At 46.2% G+C, this 12530-nt stretch overlaps 1 protein-coding gene across 1 annotated transcript in view; it reads right to left on the reverse strand.

Moving 5' to 3' along the window:
* C10H3orf20 (chromosome 10 C3orf20 homolog) overlaps positions 1–12530 on the reverse strand; it is a 46591-nt gene that overhangs the window by 18292 nt on the left and 15769 nt on the right. The window contains exons 5-8 of the mRNA XM_068983137.1: positions 11782–12066; positions 5745–5897; positions 4862–4982; positions 903–1034 (exon numbers count right to left, since the gene is read on the reverse strand). Coding sequence (XP_068839238.1) covers positions 903–1034; positions 4862–4982; positions 5745–5897; positions 11782–12066 — 691 coding nt within the window. The remainder of the gene's footprint in view (positions 1–902; positions 1035–4861; positions 4983–5744; positions 5898–11781; positions 12067–12530) is intronic.

The following is a 12530-nucleotide window of genomic DNA, read 5'->3' on the forward strand; positions in this document are numbered from 1 at the left end:
GAACTGGGTTTCCAGACTCTGCCACTGTCTCACCTGCCCCCTTAGCAAGTACTTCATCTAAAGCAGTCCTCACACTGAGTCCTGGGGCAACAGACACAGGTAGGAATCCCCAGTTCAGTAGAGAAGGCTGGCTCATAAATAAAGCAGTGCTGGAGTGAGGGGAATCACGGCTGGGAGGGCTGAGTAAGGGGACAGGAGGGCTCTACCTGGGACAGGTAAAGAGGTGGTGGAGAGGACCAACACACAGGCACAGTAATCTTCCTTCAGGAACACACTGCTGCCTGCTCATTTGCTCAAGTGGTGTACCAGGGACTGATCATACCCCTCAGCTCCTGGGTTGGACATGACACTCAAGCCTGGCCAGTGAGAGCATCACACACTTCTGGCCACAGAGAACATTCCAGGCATGGGCACCAGATGGAGCCAATGATGTTAGTGTTGGCACCTCTACTGGAACACACAGCAAAGAGAGGTTCTTTTTCTCTTGGGAAAACCAAAGCTGGAAGAACAATGAACCCGGAGAGGCTCGTGACCATCTGCTCACCATAAAGTGAGAAAAACTCCTTGAGAACGAAGCCAACAAAGAGGAGGGCACAGCGAGGGGATGGGGAGACCTTACAGACTCCTTTGAGGGCCTGGATCCAGTCATGTCTGACGCTGCCTATCTACAGACTGACTTTTCAGTTTACTGAGCCTACACTGTCTCTTCCCATGCTTAAGCTAGTCTGCACTGGATTCTGAGGCACCCGAATGACACTCAACACAAGTTTCAGAGAGAAGGCAGTACTGAAGTCTGACACTGAATGGTGAGCAGAAGTCCACTAGGCAGGGAAAGAGGTCAGGCCTTGTATGGGGTGAGATGCTCTGGGCTCAGCCCCGGGCAACTGGTCTATGAGCCTTACCCGCTTATCGTGCGATATCCCGTGGGGACAGTTGCTGGCCGATATGGGGAGCGTTACTGTCTCATTCATGGAGGTGAAGGTGACCGTCATGGTATCCTGCCCGAGCACCGTCAGCTTCATTTGCTCGTTCACCTGTGGAGGAAGGAACCAGGACTCGGTGGGTCCCTGCTTCTGCTATCCCACCTACTGCTTCTGACACACCGCAAAACACAAAACCCCTCTCGGCCTGGGGCTGAGGGAACCAGATCTTTCTGGTTATTATGTTAGAATCTTGCTTTCACGAAGAAGACAAAAGAATCCCTATTTCTCTTTGCGGGATTAGCAGAAAAAGTAAGGATGCTTCTTTACCACTGCCCCTTCCCTTTCCAACCCAAACCTGTAAGCAGCTGTGAAGGAGACGGAGGGATCCAACAGCCGAGTCAGCTCTTACCAGGTTGATTTCCCCCACAGAGATGGGAAAAAATACAACAAAACAACTATCCAAAGGCTCCTAAGAGTGAGCAAAAGCAGGCAGATTTCTGAGTCAAAACTTAGAAGGACCAACATGGGATGAGTTCTCTCTGGCTCAAAGAACCAAAGGACAAAACCTGGGGCAAACTACAGTCACAAAAAAGTAAAGAGAAATTTACAGAAGGGATAGAGAAATAGAGTCCTGGGTGTTATTAATAACCAGGCCACAGGTCTAGCTGATCCCTGGACCATGTGTGAACAGTGCAGACTCAAGGCAGCTTACTTCCAAGGAAAGAGAACACTGAACTGAGATTTGAGCTGCTGCCCACTACTGGTGAGACAAAGTTTGCACTATAACTCTAAGCAAGTCCACTCAGTCAACACATCAGAACTCAGAGACTCCAAAACATAACATCCACAATGTCGGCAATCCAAAACGACTCAACATGTGAAGAACCAGTCAAGTGTGAGCCATTCTCAAGGCAACAAATAACCAATCCTGTCTGATATGTCCCAGATGCTGAAATTAGCAGACAAGGCTTTATAGCAGCTAATTTAACTATGTTCGGTAAAGCAAAGATATACTTATGATGAAAAAAATTAGGAAATCTCAGCAGAGAAACAGAAAATATAAAAAGCAGCTAAACGGAAATTACAGAGTTGAAAATAAACACCTGGAATTTCTACCTTCACAGGATTAGCACAACAGCAGAATGGGAATGGCAGAATAAAGTCAGTGAGCTTGGAGATACATCCATGTAAATTATGTAATCTGAAAAACAAACAGAAAAACACTGAACAACAACAAAAACAGCAGAGCTTCAGGGACCTTCAGGACAGTCTTAAAAGGTCTAAAATACATGTAATTGGAGTCTCAGAAGAGATGGAAAGAGATTGGAGCACTCCCCTCACCCCCAAATAGGGGCAGAAGACTTCCCAAATTTGATGAAAGATGTGAATTTACAGATTAAAGAAGCTCAGTAAACCCCAAACAGAATTTATATGAAGATAACCACATGCAGACACATCATAGTCAAACTTATAAAACAAAAACAGAAAAGCTTGAAAGCAGCTAGAGAAAATGAACAATGATTTAAATGACCACAGATTTCTCATCAGAAACTATGGAGGACAGACACAATGGAACATCTTTAAAATGCTAATTTTTTTAAGAACTCAAACAGAATTCCATACCTGACAAAAATATTTGTTCATAAAAACATTTTCCACATGAAAAACAACAGAATTTGTTGCCAGAAGATATTCATTTCAAGAAATGCTAAAGGAAGTTCTTCAGGCTGGAGAGAAATGGTACCAGGAGGAAAATGCATTTTCAGAGAGGAATGAAAATGCTGGGAATGGTAAACATCTGGGCAGAAACAAACTACCACTGCAGCCTTCAAGACAGCATGTAAACTCCCCGGCCTGACATCCAATGCCTCTTGCTTCCACCCCATGATACACACAGCTCCTGGCTTCTTTTCTTGCATGAAAAGCACCTGTGAACTTTTAACAACGCCGCACCGACGCCTAACTTTGGAGATACTGTTCCTCTACCCAGAGTTCCTTCCCCCCTCCTTATCTCTATCTATAGTATGCACACTCGGGTTACACCTCAAGGCCACCTTGTCTTCCAGGCCACCCCTGACTGCACCAGACTCTGCTGTGCATTTCTGTATGCAGCTCTAGGGCCTAGAAGAATGAATTGAAACACACTGCTGAAACACGTGGTGATGTTAAAGCACCCTGCCCGCCACTGTTTCAGTTCTCACAAAAGCAATGTGAGGCAAGGACGGAGGCTCTGGTGACCCATCTTGTACTGATAAGACACGAAGACTCAGAGAAGCTGAGTGGTTTTTAGAAAGCTGCACAGCCAGGGTTCAGCAAAACATTAGTACTTGACTCCTCAGATCCTCATCCCAGTTCTCTACTTGGCCACAGTGACATATAACATAGGGTGCCTGCTTGCAAGCAACTTACAATCTTTTTGAAATGTAAAACTTTTCACACAACTACAAAATGTTAAATGTTAAGGCAATAACAATACACCTCTGGACTGGGGAGCTGGGACCTGGTCAAGCAATAAAAAGACTTGTGAAAACTACAAAATCCAGAACCCACGGCAGACCAAATGAATCCGGATCTCTCTGGAGCTGTGTCTGGGGTCTGTTAAAAGTGCCATGGGTGATTCTGATATTCAGCCACAACTGAGAACTTCTTCATTGCATAACTAATTGTCCAATGACTGAAATTCCTCATTTCAGTGTGGATTACCTTTTAATCCAGACAGTGGGCCCTGGAATAAGAGAGAAATGGGCACGAACTGGAGAGCCACAAAGATAGGAAGTCTGAGTAGTGCTTTGAAGGAAGAATGATTTGGATTGGCAGAGAGAGAAGATGTATTTCAGACCAATGGGGTGGGAAAGGTGAGTCATGTTCAAAGACTTGAATGTTTCTAAACAGAGGTATGGACTACAGGAATTGGCTTATAAGAATGAGAATCTAGTGGCCAATTTAGAGGATGAACAGGAAGGGCAGGAGATAGGATGCGTGAGCCCCACCATAAACTCCAAGAGTGATTCTGTCTGTAACTCTAACCTTGGGTGACTTCTATGTTCTATGATCTTTCTCTGAACCCCAACCCACGAGCTAATCCCTGTCTCACAGTGCTTACCCTCCTCTACCACATATTATTCCCCTAGACTTCTAAGTTCCTTGAGGGGTGTAATCTACCTTTCTATCCCCAAGGTTGATGATTTTAAACAATGGGTGATTTTTGCCCCTCAGAGAACCTCTGGTGCTGTCTGGAGATATTTTCGGTTGTCATAACTAGGAGAGTGGGTATCACTGGCATCTGGGGTGATACTGATAAATATCCTACAATGCACAATTATCACAAAGAATTACCCATCTCAGAATGTCAGTGGTTCCAGGGATGAGAAACTCTGCCATAGGTAAAGTGATAAGCACACCTAATTTGCTTTGTTAGTAAATTAATGTAATCAGTTGTTATTTAGTACTAGTAATTCATCGTTAATTTATTACTTAGTAAATCTTTGAAGAATAGCTTAACAACCAAAAGAATGAAAAAAAGGATTTCTGTCTATCAGCTACCTTTAATGCTCAGGTTTTTTTTATTTCTCAGATAATAAATTACAAAAACAAACACTGATGAGGGCCAAAATAATATAACCTTTCTTACTGCCACATTAGACATTAAAAATAAAGCTATCAACTACTGTAGCAGTTAATTCCTAAAATAAATGACATTTTTAACTATAAAACACAACATTGTTAATAATAAAAAATACAATAGGAAGAATATTACTAAGAAAGGTCAGTACAACAGTTTCTGCAGGCAACTGAAAAGTTCACTTCAGCCAACCGTGGGCCACTGCCCATCAACGTGGGGACCTCTGGATGAGATCACAAGCTCCCAGAGGCCAGGGCTCCCGTCACACAGGCAGCCTCCTGGCTCTTAATGCCCCACCTCTGCTCCCCACCCCTACCTTGTATTCCAGAGATAGTAAAGTCTCCGTCTTAGAAGTCCAGCTCCACTTGTGGACTACGTAGCCCTTGTGGTCGTTGGTGATGCCACCTTCCTCATCCAAGACCAAGACGTATGGGCAGCTAGGAGAGATACATAAATGAGGAGCTGCCTCCATGCCCCTGAAGGAAGCCCTCATCACTACAGGCTATCAGCAGGCAGGACACTGAGACTCTGCCCTAGAGGGAAGAACTGTGGACTCTTGCAAGTAGCCCCACTTCCCCCGCCTAACATGGTCTGAGGTCCCTTCACATCTGTTGATGCTACTTGGGGGAGTCTGCTAGGATGCACAGGTCTGAGGGAGATGGTGGAGACTCGGGCTAAACCCAAGGGAGATAGAAATGGAATGTGTGCCTGCAGCCCAGGAGCTTAAGCATGCAAGATCTCAGGCACCAAAATGGGAAATGGAACATATGTCTCATGAAAGTAAGTCATTCCTTCCAACACAGCTCCTTAAGAGTATCAGACAAAATCCACATTTGGCTGCCAAGAATATGTGCTACCCATGGCCTCTCCTTCACTGTTTCCTAAAACACTTCTCTTCCCTAAAGAATCCGCCCATGGACCTAGCTGACAGCCCAGATCTTGGTGTTCTGGGGGAGCAGGTGGAGCAGGGCTTGGGGAGTCTCCCCTCTCAGTGGCTGTGACATGGATCCAGCAAGTAGGGGCCTCAGGGCACCCGTCTCCCTGAGGCACCACCTGGGCCCTTCCACGCTGTCTTCCTAAACCTCTGGATGCGGACCAGCCCCTCCTTTCACCAGGGGCTCCTGTTCTCCACCTCAGCGCCCCACTTCATTACCCTCAGAGACTCTCCCATGGGGCCGAGACTCCTCCCACCTACTCACCAGGCCTTCAGGTTGTAGTGGACACAGCCCTGGCCTTCAGCGTTGAACAGGGCCAGGAAGGAGAAGCTGGGCATGTCGTTGAAGAGGCAGGTGATGGCTCTCCCTCTGCAGCACGTGGGGATCTGGCACACGGCGATGTTTCCAGAGGGGTAGCTGGCAGAAACGGTTAAGTGGGGATAACAAAAACTCTCCCAGTTCTGCTCTCAGATGCCTCATGGGGAGCACAACACTGTAAAGCAGCTTTCCTCCAATTAGAATATAAATTTTAAAAAAAATCCCAATATATGCATAACAGGAGTCCCAAAGATGAAGTAGGGGGACAGAAAGAATGTTTGAAGATACAATGGTTGAAAACTTTTCATGGAAGATATGACTGTGTATGTTCACGAAACTCAACAAACTCCAAGTACAATAAACTCAAACAGAGCCACACTGAGACACATTACTATCAAATGGCATAAAGACAAAGACTCTTGAAAGCAGCAAAAGAAGAGACTTATCATGTACAAAGGATCCTTAATATGACTGGCCAATTTCTCATCAAAAAACAAGGCGGCCAGAGGTACTGGGATGTAACATTTAAAGAGCCGAAAGAGAAAGCTAGCAACCAAGACTTCTATACTGAGTACACCTATTCTTCAAAATGAAGGAGAAATTAAAATTTTCCAGATAAACTAAAGCTGAGGGAGTTAACCACTGGTACACCTGCCCAACAAAAAATGCTAAAAGGAGTTCTTAAGGCTGAAATGAAAAAACACTTATTGTTGTTTGTCAGTCACTAAGTCATGACTGACTTTTTTCAACTCCAGGGAATGCAGCACGCCAGGTTCCTCGGTCCTCCACTATCTCCCAGAGTTTGCTCAAATTCATGTCCATTAAGTCGGTGATGCTATCTAACCATCTCATCGTCTGCCTCATCTTTCTTCTTTTGCCTTTAATCTTTCCCAGCATCAAGATCTTTTCCAGTGAATCAGCTCTTTGCAACAGGTGGCCAAAGTACTGGAGCTTCAGCATCAGTCCTTCCAATGAATATTCAGGATTGATTTCCTTTAGGGTTGACTGGTTTAATCTCCATGCTGTCCAAGGGACTCTCAAGAGTCTTCTCCAGCAGCACAATTTGAAAGCATCAGCTCTTCAGCACTCAGTCTTCTTTTATGGTCCAGCTCTCACATTCATACATGACTACTGGAAAAACCATCACTTTGACTATATGGAACTTTGTTGGCCAAGAGATGTCTCTGCTTTTTAATATGCTATCTAGGTTGGTCACAGCTTTCCTTCCAAGGAGCGTCTTTTAATTTCCTGGCTACAGTCATTGTCTGCAGTGATTCTGGAGCCCAGGAAAATAAAATCTGCCACTCCTTCCACATTTTCCTCTTCTGTTTGCCATGAAGTGATGGGACTGGATGCCATTATCTCAGTTTTCTGAATGTTGAGTGTTAAGCCAGTTTTTTCTCTCTCCTCTTTCACCCTCATCAGGAGGCTCTTTACTTCCTCTTCACTTTCTGCCATTAGAGTGGTATCATCTGCATATTTGAGGTTACTGATATTTCTCCTGACAATCTTGATTCCAGCTTGTGATTCATCCAGCCTGGCATTTTCCATGATGAACTTACAGGCAGGGTGACAACTTACAGCTTTGTCATACCCCTTTCCCAATTTGGAACCAGTCCACTGTTCCATGTCCAGTTCTAACTGTTGCTTCTTGACCTAGACACAGGTTTCTCAGAAGAGAGTTAAGGTGGTCTGGTACTCCCATCTTTTCAAGAATTTTCCAGTTTGCTGTGATCTGCACACTCAAGGCTTTAGTGTAGACAGTGAAGCAAGACATAAATGTTTTTCTGGAATTCCTTTGCTTTCTCCATGATCCACTGAATGTTGGCAATTTGATCTCTGGTTCCTCTGCCTGTTTGAAATTCAGCTTGTACATCTGGAAGTTCTCGGTTCAGGTACTGTTGAAGCTGAGTTTGAAGGATTTGGAACATAACGTTGCCAGGATGTGAAAACACACTTGAAAATAACTCAAAGACATACAAAGGAACAAAGAACACTGATAAAGGTAACTACATAAGTAAATATATGATTCAGTATTATATTATTTTTGGTTTATAATTGTTTTTTCCCATGTAATTTGAAAGAACAATTACATAAAATAATAATTGTAAATCTATGTTAGTGGCACACAATGTATATATAAAGAGTTAATTTCTGTTAATAACAAAATGAAGGAGGAGGAATGGAGCTGTATGGGAGCAGAGTCTTATATGCTATTGAGGTTGTGTTGGTATTTACTCAAACTAATTTGTTGTCAACTGCAATTAATTTCTTGAGGCTACTGTAACTAAGTCCCACAGACTGGGTGACTTAACTAGCAGAAGTTGATTCTCTCATGGTCTGGAGTCTAGAAACCTGAAATCAAGCGCTGATAGGGCTATGTTCTCAGAGGCTCTGGGGAAGAACACTTCCTTGCCTCTTCCTATTTTTCTGGTGGTTACCAAGAATCTTCAGGATTCCTTTGTTCACAGACGCATCATTCTAACCTTTATCTCAGTCATCACATGATCGTTTTCTCTGCGTGTTTGTTTTCTCTTCTTATAGGGACATCAACAGATGAGGACTCAATTCTAATCCAATGTGACCGCATCTTAATAATTATATCCCATTATACCAGTGAACCACTAAGAAAATAACTAGAAAATATGGAGAAAAGTAAATCAGAGAGCTATGATATAATTCAGCAATCCCACTCTTGGGTATGCTGCTGCTGCTAAGTCGCTTCAGTCGTGTCCGACTCTGTGCGACCCCATAGACGGTAGCCCACCGGGCTCCCCCGTCCCTGGGATTCTCCAGACAAGAACACTGGAGTAGACAGCCATTTCCTTCTCCAATGCATGGAAGTGAAGTCGCACAGTCGTGTCCGACTCTTAGAGACCCCATGGACTGCACCCCACCAGGCTCCTCCGCCCATGGGATTTTCCAGGTAAGGGTACTGGAGTGGGGTGCCATCGCCTTCTCTGACTCTTGGGTATATATCTGGAGAAAAACATGGTTCGAATGAGCACCCCAGTGTTCACTGCAGCATTGTTTACAACAGCCAAGACATGGAAGCAACCTAAATCTCCACTGACAGATGAGTGGATAGAGAAAGATGTGGCGCATACATACAATGGACTATCACTCAGCCATCAAAAAGAGCGAAATAAGGCCACTTGCAGCAACAGACAGGCACCTGGAGATTATCACACTAAGTGAAGTAAGCCAGAGAAGGACAAATATCATATGATATTGCTTATATGCAGAATAAAGAGAAAACGTACAAATGAACTTATTTACAAAACAGAAATACAGTCACAGGCGTAGAAAGCAGGCCTGCGGTTACCAGGAGGGAAAGGGTGTGGGGGGAGACAAACTGGGAGACTGGGACTGACACATGCACACCACGATACAAAAAGCAGAGAACTAAGAACCTACTGGGCGGCATACAGGATTGTTCTCAATGCTCCGCCATGACCAATACATGAAAAGAATCTTAAAAAGAGTAGATATAGTAAACCAACTGTGTACCAATTTTTTAAAAGATGAAAAAAATTAAAAAGAGTGAAGATTCACTTCACTGTACAGCAGAAACTACTAACACTGTAAATCAATTATATTCCAATAAAATTTTTAAAAATGTTTGTATTAAAGGAGAATGATAGCTGATCAACAACTGAACCTTCCACTGAAATGAACCATTAAAAGGAGAACAAAGTAAAACTAAAGCTAGCAGAAGGAGGAAATAATATAAGAAGAGAAAACAAAGAACAGGACAAGCCAGTAGAGAGAACCCCCCAAACCCCAAACTGTTTCTCTGAACAGCCCTGTGAAGTTAGCAAAACTCTAGCCAGACTGAGGGGTGGGGCGGTGGGGAGGAAGACTCGACCCAACAGCTGCACTTGTGTTTTGGCCACTGTGCCACAGGGACACAGACGCTGTCCTTCAAGATCACTGGGCCCCACTTCGTCATTTTATAATGGAGGAGTAAGTCCCAGAGGCATGCAGGGGCTCCTCCTCCGCTCCTCCCACAGCCGGACTACATTAATGGCCAGGATGTGATGATCACTGGGGATGAGGTCAAGCACACCCGCGTCGATGGCTCAGGTCTCCAGCAGGAGACATTCGGGATTCTGCGGCAGGGGAGCGAGTATGGATCCCTACAGGCTGAGCTGTGTGCGGGCCCCCAAACCCCTGATCTATACTCGTTTACCCTCTCTGGTGGCAGCTTAACTCACAGACACAGGCTTCGTGAGCTCTGGGGAATGGTCCCATTCAGTGCAGTGTGGAGTCAGTCAGAGGGGCAGCCCCACGACCCCTGTGAGCAGCAGCTGCCTAAGAAGGAGTTCAACATACAGGGGGCCCTGGAAGCAGGGCTGAGAGAGGGTGATGAATGCACTCATTTATGGTCAGAGAAACAATAGGACTCCTGTGACAGGCACTGCAGTTCTGAATGCCCAGTTCAGTGGAGAGGAAGCCAAAGAAAATGAGGGGCCATGGCCGGCGGACCTGCTGAGCTGCCTGCTGAGACAGCTCAGAGAGTCACCCTCTCTGCCAAAGGTGGTGAACCCTGTATGCTTAGTGGTTTTATTAGTAAAATGAGGTTTCCCCCTGGCTTCCAGAACCCCTGTCCTGCTCTCTGTGGGAGGGAATAATCCTGAAAGGCATAAAAATGGTGCTGGGAAGAGGGCCCTGAATAGAGGTCAGGAGACCTTGGATCCACGCCTGGCTCTGCCAACAGTTTCCCCTGTGGCATTGGGTGAGTCACCCCTCTGGGTCTTGGTTTCCCTGTTGCTACAACGAAGGGACAAGAATGAAAAGACTGGTGTCTCCTTGCATCTTGTCCAACTTAGGCTGCAGAGTCTGGAGTCAGCACCCTGCCCTCTCTGGCCACACAGCCTTGCTGACAAACAGGCTGTGCATCTGAGTCCGGTCCAGCTCTAGAGCATGTTGGGGAGAGTGAGACAGGGGCCCCGTAAGGAGCATAGGGTGCAAGATGCCTTCCTGATATACTGTTTCTCCCCAGGACCATTCTCCAAAGGGAGCCCTCTCTCACCATCAACACCCAAATTCAAACTCCTTTCCCTCATTTCAGAAGAAAGCACTCATAGTCAAGTTGCTCCCTCCAAGGTCAAGTGGCACCTTCATTTTATTCACCATCACATATGATACTTGATAAACATTTGTGTAAAAAAAAGCAATCTGACTCCATTCACTCTAAAATATGCATAACCCTCAGCATTTACCCAACGAGGATGTGCATATTAGAAATCTCACTTTTCGTCAGTCTAGCGTTCTGCAATCCAGGTACACAGACAAGCTGTGGAGGTCTGCAGACCCCTGCAACCACAGGCCATGCTTCCCTGCATGTCTCAGTGCATGTTTCCAGGAAGAGGGTCTACACCTTTCACCAGACTCTCAAAGAGAACATGTGTCCCCCTGGGCCACTCCCACACCCCGAGGCTGCGACCCAGCTGCCCATGTGCTCATGAGCGCAGACAGACTTCTGCTGCAGAGCAACTCGGGCGGGCACATGCCAGGTGGGGTTCTGGGCTGTGGATTAGACTCCAAATACATGGATTTTGTGGGCAAAGTATTCAAGAACCACAGGGCTCATCCAATGAGCCTGGAACAGAAAGATAAAGACTCTCCCACCTGGACTGAGGGTCTCCTATCATCTTGTCTCAGCTAGAGATGTTCCGTGTCTCTAACCTCTTGTTGCCTGGGAGAACCTTGAAGGCAGAGACCACTGTTATACCCCCAGCACAGGCTGACATGTGATCATACACAGCTGGCCTTGTTGCATCCTGGTTGACAGGACCTGAACTGGAGGCTTGACTCTCAGGACTTCTTCCTCTGACCTGGACAAATTCTTAATACCCCGGAGCACTGGTCACCAGGCTTCTCTGATCAACTGAAAAGCCAAAGGAAACACCCTGGCTTTATCAAACCCTGGCATTCTCCGGGCTGAGCTGCGGGGAGAAAGGACCGAACAGAAGGATACTAAACAAAGGAGGACCCATCGTAGAAGGAGTAATGCAACTTGATGAACTTCCTGGGCCCCTTCCACTCCAGAGAGTGCCGGCCGGAGTGGAGGTGGTAGGCGGGAGGCTGGTGAGGGGCAGGAGCATAAGTCTGAGCACCCGGAGGGTGAGGGTGGTGGGAGCTCTGGGTCTGAGCATCCCCTTTGGGGGTCGACATTAGATGAGGGGGCATCTTTGCCCTGTAGTTGCGTATGATGATGGGGTAGAAGATATTCCTCCCTCTCCACGAGACCCTTTCGGCTTCTCTGCAGGGAAGGAGATCAACATGTCTTCTAGCCTCTTGGCTCTCACTCACCAGGCTCCCTGTAGCTCCTCCCCAGCTCCCGAGACTCCCATCCCATCTCCCTGTCCCCGGAGGACCTTCTCCCACCCCAACACCTCATCCTCACAGGTAATGCTTTTAGGAAGAGCTGGGAAGGGCTGTACCCCTGTCAGACCACTCCTGGCCTCATTTCCACCTTTTGTACAGTGGTGGAGACCCACGGGGTGGGCCTGTGTGCAAAATGGGATGGGGAGCTGGAGGCTTTGATCCCCTCCCAATCCTGAGGTTACAAAGGAAGACAGCTTCCTTCTGAAATGTCACAGTTATGAGCAAACTGGGTGGCTGCCCTCTACCCAAGCTCTACAGCTGCAGAGACAGTTGCCCAGGAGCTCCAGGACACATATATGCTTAGATGTGACTACGTTTGAAGTCCTTCATGGGCCTTGC

The sequence above is a fragment of the Capricornis sumatraensis genome, chromosome 10 (genome assembly GCF_032405125.1).
Source record: "Capricornis sumatraensis isolate serow.1 chromosome 10, serow.2, whole genome shotgun sequence".
Lineage (NCBI taxonomy): Eukaryota > Metazoa > Chordata > Mammalia > Artiodactyla > Bovidae > Capricornis > Capricornis sumatraensis.